Raw genomic sequence first — 15,459 nt, forward strand, 5'->3', positions numbered from 1 at the left:
GTGTTGTTTCAGCGGCCAGTTGTGTCATGTGTGGTAATGGAGTGGCGACAGCTGTCTCTACGTATGCCCCCCTCATCCTCAGCTGTTGCCCTGCCCCATGGACAGCTGTTCCCCCCAACACACACACACACACACACACGCAGTCAAGGCTGCAAAAGGCCTTTTTATCTGCCAGTGGGCGAAGGAGGGTGCCTGTGACTCAGCTGATGATGAGGACTATGACAGCATAGGGAGACCCCCCATTGTCCTATTTACAGTAGAGCATGCCACACCTGGCAGTATAACAATGTTAATTTACAGTCTGCTTTGTCGTATGTTTAAAAATTTGAATTGTTTTACGCTTTTATAATAGAACATTTAATAAAAACATACAAGTGCAATGCAGTTAATGCAAAATGAATACATTGGGGATTGTGGGAAATATATATGGTTTGGCCAATTATTCACCCTTATTACGCTTCTGGGCTGAGAAAAAGAACGATATTTTGAAATTGGCACAACATTTGGATCGCTGTTGAAAATCCATTCATCATTAGGATTAGACCAATATACAGCAACATTACTCAAGACTGCTTTGTTCAATTAGCCCTCTCTGGTGCACGTGGGGACCAGAGCCCCAGGCTAATTTTTCATAGCCGCCAGCCAGCACAGGCTCATGTGGAGTTCCTGTCTCATTCACCTGGGAGAAAGCTGAGGCCCAACAGAGGCTCTCTCATTTCCTTTTCTGAAGTCACTTTTAATAGTCTGTTAATTAAAATCTGATTTTTCCAAGGCTGCAAGTGTAAAGAAACATGAAAACTCAAATATAGAAGACCACAGACGTTTAATGAGACGTTTCATTGGAATGAATTAATGGAAAAACGTATTCTGAACAGTTTTTTGAGCCTAAGGGAGGTGTTATTTTTCTTGTGCTTGTCAAAAATATACATTAGCGTCTTACTCTGGTCAGTTCAGTGGTTTATTATGTGTTTGGTTTGACCATACAGGCTCTAATTTGTAATAACAAGCACTGAATAATTAGGAGTAAAATACTGCAACGGTGAATCTGCTCACAGATAAGACTCCTACACGTTGGAGCTTTTGAATCAATATTTTATTTTATGAATACAGTTTGATCCCAGTCACCACTGCAACAGCCCCTCTGCTATAAATGATCCCCCTCATCCTGGTCTGCATTTTTCATTGTTTTGCTATGATAACAAGTGGAGAACAGCACCCGAAATGAGTTTTTAGATACACCCTAAATGATAGACAACCAAAACAAAATCTCCATCTGTAGAGTGTGCTACAGTGGACTCCGTGTATGTCGGCTGGGTTTGGCATGCTTCCACCATAATAGACACCAGAAGAGTACTGAGAGCCCTGAGCTGGAAAGACATCCTATCCTGTAAATAACCTGGAAAGGTTCATTGTTGTCAAAGTCCATTAAGGTTATTTAATTGTATAATGCATCGCCTCCTGTTGCACATGGCAGGCAGGTTACTTGGATGATTGTGCCTCAGAAAGAGAGAGAGAAAGAAATATTGTGGTGGAACTGGAAATGTGATGAGCAGATGTGGACTCCTTTGTCCTTTGCACTAATTTACACCAGATCAAATCAGCATGATTTGCTTTCCTGCACTGGCCTGTAGATTCACATTTTGGCACAAGTAAATGTACAAAATCCACTGTGAACTTCTTCCAGACAAAGGTAAATTGTAATCTCTTGCGCAAAGTATCTTACGTTTCTCTATATTTAGATTTCATTACTAAAATGGGACATATTGGTATCAATGAAACAATGGTACTCAGATGTTTCCAGATGTGCTGTGAAATCCTTGAAGACAATCTGACTGTACTAACCAGTCAGATAGGTGCTTGACAAAAAACAACTAAAGAGAAAGATAACTCAGCAGTGCCAGCAAATGTAGTGGAGGAGTATGGACTTGATTGGACCCAGATGCTTGCCATATTTCCTTCATCAAAAACCTTGATGAAGGCCTCGTGCCAAGACACTTTCAGCCGTGCCGTGCTGATGTGTTTCTACAGACTCAAAAGTTGTTGAAGGAAAACTGTGTGAAGGAAAACTTTGTTTTTGTTTTGTTTAAAATCAGGCTTGTCAGTACTCATATTATTCTCCAGCCTCGCATGTTTACGCTTATTAATGTGCAGATGCAGCCTGCATTACAGGGTGGAAGTGGGCTTTAGACGAACCCTCCGCTGGCTCATGTGTCAGGATGCAGTCCAGCCATCAGGAAGTGATGCAGTTGAGCCCATAAAGATAAAAATATCCCATATGGAACAACAAGAAACCAGAAAATCAGGATGTCGCTGTGTTTGGACTGCGTGTTATTGTGTGCGTCAGTTAGCTTTTGCATTGGTATACTCAGTGGAACAGGATACAGCCATCAGCCATGTTGATATGAGACTGAATCATTTCTACCACTGACCTCCACTCCGTCTCTTTCTGTCTCATCAGGTACCAACCAGTGGCCTCGTGCTGGTGGACAGACCCCCTCCTCTCCAAATTATGAGAACTCCCTTCACTCGCTGGTAAGTTCCCGTCCGCATTACTTTAGATAATTTACCCATGAAGGACAGAGCTAGCATTACAGGGAGATTCTTGTCTGACAAATGTTTTGCTGGGGACGGTGGGGGTAAAGAGATAACCAAACTGAACAATACCTGTCCCTTGGGGCTTGCCATCTGTCCTCTACTCCGTGGGCCAGGACAGGGATGACAGTTGGGGGATGGGTTTAGTTAAGGGGGCTGGTGTGGCGGTGGCAGCTGTTTGCTGAACCGCATCTCCAGGATTCCTTCGCTACCATGCGAGCAGAGCCACAGATCAGCTTTCACCCAGCCTGCTACCTGATGCACATGTCATGCATCTCAATCATGCAGGTGTCATGCTGGGCAAAATGTTGACTTACAGAACTAATTATAACAGTACAAACAGCTTTTCATGATAAATAAAACTGTAGCCATAGAGACAAATAATACAAAGCAGTGTTTGCTCAAAATCATCAAAAAACACTGAGACAAATCTCATCTTGAAACCCATGTAGCCTTTGGAAATACATAAAATAAGTACATAGCCACATTTATTGTTCACCATTGCTCAAAACGTGGAGCGCAGTCATTCCAGTTGAAATCTTATCACATAGGTCCAGTCAAGCAGCCAAGTGCACGTGAGGACGATATTGAACATCACTATGTAGATGTCTCCTCCCACTCTGCCTCCAGCATTGTTTTGTCTCTTCATGGCCACCAAAGATAAGCGAGAGTACACAAGTGAAGTGAACAATAAAAGTGAATGATATCAGATAACATGAAAATTAGCTGCTGGTGGAAGTAATGCGAATACAACGGAAACGGTAAACATTGAGCCTTAAAGATGCTTAAACTTTATGCTCACGGGCTCCATATTACTTTCATTTTTAAAGATTCTATGACAGTTTTTAATGACTGAAATATTCCACTGTCAGCCGGTGAAGGAGAGTTCAAATGATGACCTGTCATGATTCATTTGGGAGTGTATTGAAATAAAAGCATGGATCACAGTTCCCGGGTAGTTGAATTTGGAAAGCCCCATTAGTTCTAGAAAACAGCGATGAACTATCTAAACACGCAAGATGAGGATTATATTCCAGTCAAAATGACTAATCTTGTTAGTGAACATGGTAAGTGAGCTACTGACAGTAGTTTATGTAAGGATAAGAGTTATCTGTATTTATTTCTCTAAAATAGCTGTCTTAAGCCCGATGTGATTTGGAAGTGACCCCCCAATGTCTCTGTTTCACACGACACGTTCATGCGGGATAAGCGAAGCCTGTATTTCACTCTTTACACTGTCCCCGGGATATGATGCCAAGGCTCTGTCCGCTTCCTGAACAAATTTGCACGGGACTAATATTATCACATGACCATTGTGTTTGGCGAATTGTGGTAGATAATTTGCAGTGAAATTTTTGCCATACGAATTACAGACATGGCAGATATACATGGGATTAAGCTCAGAGACAACCTTTGCAATTATTACAAATTACGTGAAGTCCCTGGGTGAAACTAGCCCCATGCCAAAAGGGCTTATCCACAAAACACGCCTGCAAAGTGGCCCCTCGCTTCAGATCACTTGGCGATGGCGAAAGGCACAGCTGGTTATAATGAATATAACAACACAAACTAATATTAGGCTCTATAATCGAAGGTGATATTAGATAATGGAGAAGGCAGCTTTTGCCAACGATGAGATTTCTTCCAACAGAGAAATAACAAAACACACAATTTGGGAGCCAACCGCACAAAGAAACTTTTGTGCATTGTATTAAATATAATGTGGAGGACGTGAACTTTGTGTAACACCTCCTACAATCCCAAAGAAAAGGAGACAAGACCAATGCTGTAGGAGTTATTAAATGTGCAAACAATGAACACTTTCATCCTTACAAAGTGAATGGTCAGCAGCTGTGCGCTTCCTTCCAAATCCTGCACTACTTGTCTGTGTGTCTTTGCAGAAACAATCTCTTTCCACTGTGTGTTGCTGGTATTTATAGATACTGATCTTTTTTCATAATCCTGTCCTATTCTTATTTGACTTTGCCAGAAAAACAGAGTTCATCAGCAGTTACATGAGCATCTCCAGGATGCCATGTCTTTCTTAAAGGATGTCTGCGAGGTACTCTTCCGACAGAGCCTGTACCCATTACGTGTTCCATGCGTCTTTCCTCATTTTACTTTTTTCTCACAAGTTTGACCTGTGGTCCTCATTCTTCACAGTGAAATGGCGTTTCTTTTTTATGCCTGTGCTGCCATATTGTCATGTTGTGTTGCCTGTTTTAGCCGTTTCAGCATGCAGTACTCATCTTAGGTGCAGATGTTAAATTCTAAATTAGTTGTTGAAGCACTCTAAGTGGCTGGTGTGCGTCTGTCAGGTTTTTGTTTGTTTGTTTGTTTGTTTCCTTTTTAATCACAAATGATGGCATTTGTTGACGTTACAACTCAAGCTGAAATGGCTCAATTGATCTTCCATTTGACTTGCTTTCTTTATCTTATGTTTCAGATGTTTTTGTGTCTTTTCAAGTCCACACCATACAATCAGTGTTTCCAATTTTTGTCCTAATGTGCTTATACTAAGCTGCTCTGTCCCTCTTTTCCTCTCTTCTCCCTCTCCCTAACCCTTCGCTCTCCAATCCCTCTGGTCCTCCCAGTCTCGAATGGAGGATCGTCTGGACAGACTGGATGATGCAATCCTTGTTCTGAGGAACCATGCAGTGGGCTCCACCGCCAGTCTGCCCAGCGACATACACAGTCTGCTGGGACAGGCGCAAAATGGGCCAATAGCAGCCATTGGAGCAAACTTCCCTGCCTCTGCATTGGTTCCAAGTCGGACAGCAGCGATGGTATGAGAACTTCAAGTATTTTGATTTATATGTATTCAGGATATTGCTTAATGTGAGAGAGAAAACATATTTCTTTGGTGCATTCCTATATGTTATTTGTCAAACTTGGCAACACAAGAAGCCTTGGCCACCTGTTCAACACAGGTCCACTGCCATGTGTAGAAAGTAGACATTCTCCACACATGAACAGTTGAATTCATCCTGACATATTTTCCATAAGTGTAATGGCTGGCCTAAGGCTCACCCTCCTCATGAGAGCGGCTGTATACACAAGGGTGAAAGAGAAATGAGAAAAGCAGGCGCAATGGAGTGAAGTTGTGCTTTGCTGTAGAAAGGTTTGTGTGTTGCTCTCCTTTTCCAGTTAAAGTGTAAACCTTTTGAAAAACAGGGGGAATGCAGGTCTCAGTATAAATCATGATGTGTTCACCCATCCTCCATCTGAGGTATTTCATTTTAAAGAGCCAAGAGATTTGAACACATCTGCAGTGGAAATTAAACTGAGGCGACTCGTCCAACTGTAATCCGGAGGTGTTTGGAAATAATTTGGGTCACACGCAGGGAAAAAAAAAAAAAAAAAAAGGATGCTGAATTAGTTGCAAGGAGTTCAGATTACTTTTATGGAAAGATACTGGATGCAAATGATGGAAGACAAGCCATAGACAATGTAACATGAACAGATTCAATGATATGTTTTAATATTTTTATTTCACTCATTTAAAGTCCTCGTCTGAAAATGATTCCTCAGGTGAAAATGATTTCCTCCAATGATTCACATTAAATTAGACATTACCTTCAGATCAAGACCAGACATCTATCTGCTTTTCCAGAAGTGTGTTTGTACTGTTTCAGGCTGCAACTAATAATTATTTTCATTATTATTTGATCACTTTGTCCGACCGACAGTCCAGAACCCCAAATATTCAGCTCATTATCACATTACCAAAGAGAAGCAGCAAATCTTCACTGCAACCAGAGAAGCTTTTCTTGAAATGTGACTGAAACAGTTCATCAGTGATCCAAACAGCTGTGGATTATTATTCTGTCCATCGACTCATCGGTTTAATTAGATGATATATTTATCTGACATGTGCAAACTTATCCCCACACACACAAACGCATATTAAATAGAAAAGAAGAATGAAAAATATTATTGCTTTTCATTTTGACAGGTATTTAGTTTATTTTTTCAGCAGACAGATTTCCCTGATGTTTTGTTGGCGTGGTCATCAAAGCTGCACTGTATTTTGGTGCAGCTTCTTATCTGCATTTTTTATGTCCCCTTCTGGTCTGTGGTCTCAGATCTCTGTTCCCACATTGATTCATCTTAAATTCACTTCTTGTTTTTTGTCAGGCTCAGTGCTCTCTGTCGCTGGGTGTTTTCACTCTGACGCTCAAGTTGTTGGATCTCATTTTGTCCCCTAACAAGAGTTTTCCTGTGGTTGTCAGATGAGCTCAGCTTGATGTATTTGTTACAGAGAGCTGGGTTGTGACAGTGTTGTTGACCGACTGCGACTGTGAGATATAACATACTGTGTCTGCACTAACACAGCACTTCCTGTGTGGGAAGACGTCCCCTCAGACAGAGCTCACCAGCCTCGGCACGGCACAGCCGCAGGCTTTTTACTCCGGCCGACACCCCACCCTCTACCCCCTTCCACCCCTTTTCATCACTTCTTTTTAACAACCCAGGAAATCTGAATCGTTGGAAACGTGTGTCTGAACCCGCGGCCTCCACCCAAATAGAAGTCTTCAGCTGTATGGTAATCAGGCCCAGCCATGAAAATGGCAGCGTTCTTTTCTTGCCAGGGCCCCGGCTTCCCTCCTCCTCCCCCAGACAAAGAGTTGTTTGGACACCTGTTGAGAGCGCAGCAAAGATTAGCGTAGTGCTGAGGAAGGGGAGGGTCTCAGGGTGGTGGGGTTAACAGAGGCCAACAGTGACTGGGGATCACATTCCATAAGAAAAGGGGGGAATACCCTCCACCCTCATTGAAGATATCCCCGCCTTTCGCTGGTTCTCAGAGGGGAAATCAAATAGCTCAAGAACATGTGGTAAACCTTAGGAAGGAGGGACTTTGTGGTACAACACGGTGGGAGTTTTTATGTTATGAATGTGGACTAAATAACAAGGAAATGGTCAGACTGTTGTGTGGCTTCAGCTCAACGTCTCTTGAAAGAGAACGCAGAAGGATTTGTCTCATTTCAGATATGAGAACCAGACGTGGTCTTAGTTGTGGTTACAGAAAGCTAAGTCTGAGAATGTCACAGCAGTGAGCAGCATAATGTAACATAAATAAGAGGTTTTCAGAATGTATCATAAATGAGTCCTTTTTTTTAAGTAATTGTGACACAGGTGGCTTTAATTTTGTGTTTTTCACCCTTGGTTATACAGTCTACAACATACTACTGTGAAGCAAATCACCAAAGCAACCCCAACTGGTGGATATGCCAGACTTGAATGACTTATTAGACCCTGAACTTGGGCCACACTCTTTTTCCAATAAAAAAGCTTTTCATATGAAAAGTGAAGTCTTTCAATATATAAAAGCTGTCAGATAACATCCCATTTAAATGTCATCAAAATGTCAAAAACTATTCCCACCCGGACTCTAGAAAAGTCGGGAGGCTGTGGAAAACATAAACACAACAAAATGTGATAACTTGCTGATCCTTTTTGACACATACTCAGGTATACAGTATAAAGACAATATAATTAATGTATTACCTGATCAACTTCATCGATTTTTGTAAATATTAGCTTACTCTGAATGTGATGCAGCAACATGTTTCAGGGTTATAGTATCATGATTGGGTATGAAAGGGGCATCCTGGAAAGGCTCATTCACAAGCAAGGATGGAGCGAGGTTCACTTTGTGAACACATGATTGTATAAAGGATATTAATGCATGCACTCAGGGACACTTTGTGAAACTGTTGTTGGTGAACAAAGTTTGTTTATAATTATATTTGGCATGTACTAGTGAACATATGAAAACATGCTGTTTAAAATCCTTCACCTCTGTGGATGTACCGTGACTCAGTATCCCTTATATGATACCTGAACTTCAGTCCTCCATGTTGGGCTCTTATCAGGCTCCTCTTGCTCAAAAATACTGTTTTATGTATCATCTCCAGAGAATATCTGCTTCCTTTCTTAACACTGTCCTTCCTGTCTGTGTTGCAGCAGGGTGGTGCCCATGCTGACGATGCTGCCAGCCTGAACAACAGCCATGGAGGCCTGGCCAGTGCCAGCTCCACATCCAGCACAGAACTCAGCCAAGTGGAAACATTCAGAGGTCTGATGCAGTCTTATCTTTTCATTAGATGCTTCCGCGGCATGGTATGGACCTGGCTCAGTTTATGCCTAATGTCTTACCTGCACATTCACATTGTCCACTGCAGGTCTTAATTCAGCCCTGGCTGGCCAGGTGCCCACCACCCTGGAGCTGAAGGTCGAGAAACCGGACAAAGATGAGATGCAGGATAACTCCCCTGATGACAAGTCAGATGATGAGACTGACAAAAACATGAGGACACCCAGAGCAGGCACACGCACAAGGTAAGAATGAATATGTCGACACTCAAACAAGCAAGATATTTTCCAGTGGTGAAATTAGGGTTCAACTAATATTTAGTTTGGTGTGAGTCAAAATATTATTTGAACTGACAAGTGTTTAATACCAGCCCAGATCTTGAGGACTGATCCTGTGGTTTTGGTTGAACAATGACTTCAATGTTTTCTAAAGACACTGCAGCTAGCACACAGAGAGGAGAAGGCCTGAGCAGGCCTGTGGATGTTTCCTCCAGTCAGTGACATTCCTCTGTGCAGACAGACCATAATACATGATTCTGAACAAAGTTTCACTGTACATACTTCAAAGGTTTACGCCTGTATGATGTATCTCTGTCAGTGACTGATTTTGATGTCAATGAGGATTTGAAATAAAAATCTTTGTGGTTAAAATGCTGAACTTACAAAAACACATTTTTTTAAGAAGGAATAACAAGAATGAGAAATATATTAAAGTAAAGTTGAATCTGGACAGGTGCCCTCCTCTTGTCATTAATCACGTAGCAGCAGCAATATGTAGGAAACCAACAGTTGAAACTGAATTACATTTAGCTCCAGGTCACACAGTGAACCTGTGTTCTGTTATATTGATAAGCTGTTGCCAACAGTAATGTGAGTCGTTCATTTTGCTTAATTAAATTGACACATTCAGTGTTGTTAATGTTGTTTTTACAAAGTGTGGTACTGTAGTACTCCATAATGTAGCTTGCCACTTGGCCCTCAATGTAATGAGTTCATATCATTATAGATCAGTCGCTAATTATCAGCTGTGCCTGCATGCAACCACAACACTGTTTCAGTGGACATAAGTTTCAGTTTTGTTAAGCTGGAGCACCGCGGTGGCCTGTGGATTTCGTGTCCCACCGTGGACCTACGTTGAATGTCTTTCCTGTCATCTCTCTGCAGTTGTCTTACTATTAAAAGCATTAAAGTGGGAGAGTTCTCTTCTTAGTTTCAACTGACTGTATTATCATCATCATTATTATTACTATGTGACATTAACAATAAAACAGTTCGTTCTCCCACAGTATCACTGAAGATGAGGACCTGAATCCGGAGCAGAAGGCCGAGCGTGAGCGCGAGAGGAGGATGGCGAACAACGCCCGTGAGCGCCTGAGGGTGCGAGACATCAACGAGGCCTTCAAGGAGCTGGGACGCATGTGCCAGCTGCACTTGAAAAGCGAGAAGCCCCAGACTAAACTGCTCATCCTCCACCAGGCTGTGGCCGTCATACTTAACTTGGAGCAGCAAGTCAGAGGTCAGAGTCCAGCTAATGAAAGCTTTATCCTTGCATTGTAGCGATGACTCAGATGTCAGCGTTAACATCAGATCAATAGCGATTCTTTAAAATGCTTCAACATTTTCACATAACATTCCTGCAGGCAGTGTCACATCCAGAGAGGATACTGTAAATATAAAGGAGTACTGCAGTAAACAGAGCTGCACTCTGATTTATAGGCAGCTGTTTCACTCACAGAGCTGCCAAATCTGGATACTCAGCCAAAATATCACAGCAGAGAAACTGCTGGGAAGCTGTTCAAGTCTGCTGTGGTAAAATGCCAGCAGATGATTATTTATAGATATTTAAGTCAGTGAAGATGTTGAAGCCAAACATTGTATCATGGTAGTAATAATAATAATAATAATAATAATAATAATAATAATAATAATAATAATAATAATAATAATAATAATAATAATGCACATTATTTACAATGGTCCAAAGATAATGTTAACACCTCCGGGCCTTCACTCACTCATCTGCTGGATCTTCATATCCCTTTTTGTGTTAAGCTCATACGATGTGCTATCATCATGAAAAGAAAACGAACAGATCACTATTTTTGTTCAAAGAAACCCACGTCTGTCTCTCTGACCCTGCAGAGCGGAATTTGAATCCCAAAGCAGCCTGCCTTAAGAGAAGGGAGGAGGAAAAAGTGTCTGGTGGCTCCGCTGATGCCCAACAAGCCCACACAGGGGTCCATCCAGGCCTGACTGACACATCTAACCCCATGGGCCACCTCTGAGGAGCACACAGGTACTCTCACCTCTAGGATTGTTGTCTCAAACAGAAGATGAATAAGCCGCCCAGCAAAGTATCTTCTTTTATCTCCTCTAATACTTAGCTGATGGATTTTTTTTTTATGAGTTTATTCGAATTTTAAACTTTTTTGATGTCATTTTGGATTTTATTTCAATTTTTATTCAGTATAAATGGAGCAAAATGTCCATAACTTCCCAAACTGCAAGGTGTCGTCTACAAATTTCTTGTTTTTAACGACCAACCCCGAGATATTTAATTTACAGTGATACACAACTTCTCTTTGAAGACGCTAGAGCTACATGATGTTTGGCACTGCTGCATAATAAATGACTTATATGTGAAAGAGTAGCAATAACACTTAAAAATCAATAAAGTCTTATGAGAACCTAAAATATAAAACTGCAGATAGACTTTGCTGTGTACCTTGTATGATTATTAATATTCACCTCTGGTCTGTGTGTTTCTCCGTTCCTCTGTCCAGATCAAAGAGATCCAGATCATTTCTGCCCCGTTTGAGTCGGTGACCTTGCTTCCCAGCAGTGACAGACAGGACTCACAGTTTGTGACACCAATTGGAGGAGACAGACCACTCGAAGCAAAACTACGAGACTAACACAATCCAGTCCTAAGATTGAAGAAGAACCAAGCGTCCAGATAATGCTCAGATAAGCTCCCTGTGACCAATTTCCACCTGCAAATTTCTCCCCACAAACAAAAATCAGCACATATCACTGTCTGCAAGAAGAAGTGTGTTGCTTCTGAACAATCAGAGACTTCGCAATCTCCTCCAGCCGTATGTGGAAATTGCCTCGTGCCTAAACTGAATTGACGAATGCATTGTAACAGCAATTGTTTTTGTTTTGTCTGTTTCTTTTTTTTTTCTATTTATTATGTTATTGAGCTATAAAGTGTATGTCTAAAGGGAAAGTTAAGCGAAATTCAAAGAGAAGTATGCAGCTTTTCACTTAATCTATAGTTTGCCAGTGTCACCATTAAAACGGAGCACTCCACCCTGTCAATGTTTGGCAAGTCCGAGATGAAGGGAAAGTATTTGAGTACTGAAAATATTAATTTATTGGCCGGTTTAGAGGGATTTGTTTTTATATACATGAAAATTAGCTCTTAGAAATAAAGATGTAAGTGCCCCACGTTGTTTTTTAAAAAAAAGAGGATATATTATTTATATTTCTATTTAATTCATTCTGCCACTGGCCAGATGTACCCAAAAGTTAGCCGTGTTTATTTCTGTGTAGATTAGAGCAGCGTTTGTGCTACTGACCAGTGGAATAATAGGCCCGACCACATTAGCATCAGCAATATTGTCTACAAAGGTGACAGACGAATGGCAAACTGTAGGTTTACTGAAAGCTCACATTTAGTTGTGTTTTTTTTGTTTTGTTTTTTTCCCTCAGTAGTGAGCAGTGAAAATACAGAGAGCAAACTGCGAACCTTAGCATTCCCTGCATATTTTTAGTGTCTTAACTAAAGGAAAAGGGGACTTCATCGCCCTTCCTTTGCCATATACTGTAGTGTTAAATGTAAGCAGCGACATATTTTTGCAGATTCTTGTCTTTGTGTAGCCTCCTGACAGTTACATGCTCCTGACATCAGCACAGAGGTGGATTTTTTTTTTTCTTTTGCCATTTTCACGCCACCAGCTGACCAGAGATTGCTCAATGAAGTACAAAGGACAAAACGACGACCACGCTTTCTCCTGGCCTGATGAACACATCACTTAAGTTTCTTTCTGCTCATATCTCAAGACGTTAAACTTCAAACGCAGTTATTCTGAGTAAAATTTAATTATGCCTATTTGTGTTGTAACACGTCATGTCTTTAGGCTTCCAGCATTATAATGCCCAGTTTCAGTCAGCCACTAAGAAGTCTAAGTTATTGTTTCGATCCAAGCCGTGATATACTCAGTACAATAAGACAGACTAGATATTTCATGGACTTTGTCGAGTATCATAGAACTGTAGCACAATAATGAACAAAAGCAGTTAACAGGATTTTCTTTTATGTTTCAAGACATCACTCATGGCTTTATTTTGTTTTCCCTATCAGTGTGCATGCTTTGCGTTTCTCCTCGTGTTATGTCTTAGGTCTTAAGACTCGCTTTGTATTCCATTTATTTCTTTGTATAGTCTTCTATCATTATCTACACCTTAAACAAGGCTGCCACGTTCAGAATGACTCTTCTGTGCAAAAAAAGGGACTTGAATTAGAATAAAAGACGCCACGCCGAGAGTTTACATTAAACATTTATGATTAAACAACTTTGTTTTAGTGAGAAAAAAAGAAACTGAAACAGTTTTTGTGTATTCTCTGACTGAATGTGGCCTTGTTCTTCATTTCAGTATTCATGAGCGTGTATTCATGCTGGCAGACTTTGGTTGAGGGTATGATGTATGCCACTTCCTGCTCTCTTTCCTTCATTTTTTTTTTTAATTTCCTGTTCTTCCTATATTTCTTTGCTCCTCTGTTTGCCAAGATAGACTTTGCTGTATTCCCAGATGCTTTCCCTTGTATAATATATGAAAAAAAGAAAATCAAAAGGAAAAAAAAAAAAACATTTGGCTTATTTTTCACTGTAGTTAGTCTTTTATACAATAATACTGTAAGAATATTTCTTGAATTCTAAATATTACTCTTTCTAGATTTTTGAAAGCAAATGTTTTGAGTAAAAAGTTTCTTACTTTATTTTACTATATTAGATAGTAAAATGTACGGTTATTTACGATAACCTGTCCATTATTACAGGAAATTTACAAATGGCATCTCAAGAACATAGCAGAATCGTTGCTCGTAGTCTAGGTCTTAAGAAGGCTTCATACGAGCTCCAGATTCCCAAAAGTGCGACCTCCATCTTCTCCTTCAGTGTCCGTTGTTGATTGGAAAAAGATTTGTTCTTGTGTCACATGAAAAGGTATTGTCGATGCACATCAAAAAAGGAAAAAAAAAAAAAAACAACTGCGGCAACGGGAATTTGAATTTTCTGTCTTTTTTCAACAGAAAAAAACAATGTATATAACATTTATGTTGCAATAAATGTGCCATCTTTTTTTAAACTCAATTGTATGTGCATTTATTTCTCTCACTGAGCAAGCACATTTGTTTCCGTTTCTTTTCTTCTCCATATTTGCATTTTCTCCTCTCCATAAAGTTTTATTTTCTGAAAAGACACAGGAAGGAAGGATGACACAGAAACATGGGGGTTCTTTTAGACTTCCTTAGTGGTTTTGTTTCTCGTTTTGTTTTGGTTGTTTTGTTTTTTAAGACATTTCTACAGTGGATTTAGGCCAAATGAGTGTTTTATAGTATGTAACTCATTTTTGAAAATACTACCAGTGGACCATTGTAGTCTGTATGAAAAGTGCTATGAATATATGTTTCTATTTTTAATAAAGTGTGATAGCAGCGTACTGTACATGTGCTGTGCTCCTACTTTTTTTTCCTTTTTTTGCCTTTAGATTTATGCACAATGAAGAAAAAGAGTGCGAAAGCCACTCCAGAAAAAAGGAAATGCATGAATATTTATCAACCGGTGAAATTAAATGAATGTAACTGTGTCTTTGAATATATTAATTCAAAGTGAATTTATATCTCAAGTATCTTCAGTCAAATAGAAACAGATGAAACTAAGGTGCAGGAATGAAACTGATGCAGCCATTATGAAAAGTCCAACCAAACAGTATTTTCTCATGAATATCTTTGGTTTAGGTGTTAGGTGTTCTGTACACTGTAGTTCGCAATCTGGTTCTTATGACTGAAGTTAATGAATCCCAAAAGTGTTGTGGAAAGCTAAAGCTGGAGGTCTGTTGTGCTGTATATCTCAGACCCTGCATCTGCACAGAATTAGCCTCATGCAGATGTGAGCATGATGAGTACTCATCACGTCCTGAGAGGTCTGATCCCAGTTCAGTTTTCTGACGGAGGTGACACCGAGTGGAAAACTGCTGACTGCTGTCCTGCCTGTGGTGAGCTCAGTGATGGAGCGTAAATCATGACTGTCCTCTTTCAAAATCCTCTGCAGGGAAAAGCAGAACGTGTGAGTGTGGTGGGCTGATGGTTGTGGGTGTGCATGTTTTCTGTTGGAGAGGGACCACCATGTCTGAAGGCTGACTTCCTGTCATGGCTGCTGGGCCAGCTGACACAAAGTCCTTGGCTCGCATGCTTGAAGCCCGACCAAAGAGCCTGCTGCTCCTGCTGCTCCAAACAGTAAGATCATCCGCCTCTCTGCTACTTTCAGGATGTATGCTCCACCAAGATGAGCTTTTCTTTCAAATACATTCCTATTTTCCCTGCAGTCTGTACCAAATAATATAGTTCCTTCAAGGAATTGTCCTGAAAATGATCATGAAATTCTTATAAAATCGAAGGCCTGTAACATAAAGTGTAAACTTTTAACTCTCTTTATATTGTCACACCTGCACCTCATCCTGAGACTACAGAAAGGTTTCATTTAAATG

At 40.5% G+C, this 15,459-nt stretch overlaps 1 protein-coding gene across 7 annotated transcripts in view; it reads left to right on the forward strand.

Moving 5' to 3' along the window:
• The window catches only part of tcf12 (transcription factor 12), a 77,179-nt gene extending 63,652 nt beyond the window's left edge, over nucleotides 1–13,527 (forward strand). For 2 of the 7 annotated variants that reach the window (XM_076727719.1, XM_076727768.1), the window contains 8 exons: nucleotides 2,459–2,532; nucleotides 4,583–4,654; nucleotides 5,187–5,378; nucleotides 8,563–8,671; nucleotides 8,778–8,934; nucleotides 9,960–10,204; nucleotides 10,831–10,984; nucleotides 11,472–13,527. In XM_076727719.1, coding sequence (XP_076583834.1) covers nucleotides 2,459–2,532; nucleotides 4,583–4,654; nucleotides 5,187–5,378; nucleotides 8,563–8,671; nucleotides 8,778–8,934; nucleotides 9,960–10,204; nucleotides 10,831–10,973 — 992 coding nt within the window. In that variant the 3' untranslated portion in view covers nucleotides 10,974–10,984; nucleotides 11,472–13,527. Of the gene's footprint in view, nucleotides 1–2,458; nucleotides 2,533–4,582; nucleotides 4,655–5,186; nucleotides 5,379–8,559; nucleotides 8,672–8,777; nucleotides 8,935–9,959; nucleotides 10,205–10,830; nucleotides 10,985–11,471 lie in introns of all 7 variants that reach the window. The other 5 variants (XM_076727748.1, XM_076727758.1, XM_076727710.1 and 2 more) reach the window with 4 other exon arrangements.
• Nucleotides 13,528–15,459: the final 1,932 nt, after the last annotated feature.

The sequence above is a fragment of the Chaetodon auriga genome, chromosome 1, assembly GCF_051107435.1.
Source record: "Chaetodon auriga isolate fChaAug3 chromosome 1, fChaAug3.hap1, whole genome shotgun sequence".
Lineage (NCBI taxonomy): Eukaryota > Metazoa > Chordata > Actinopteri > Chaetodontiformes > Chaetodontidae > Chaetodon > Chaetodon auriga.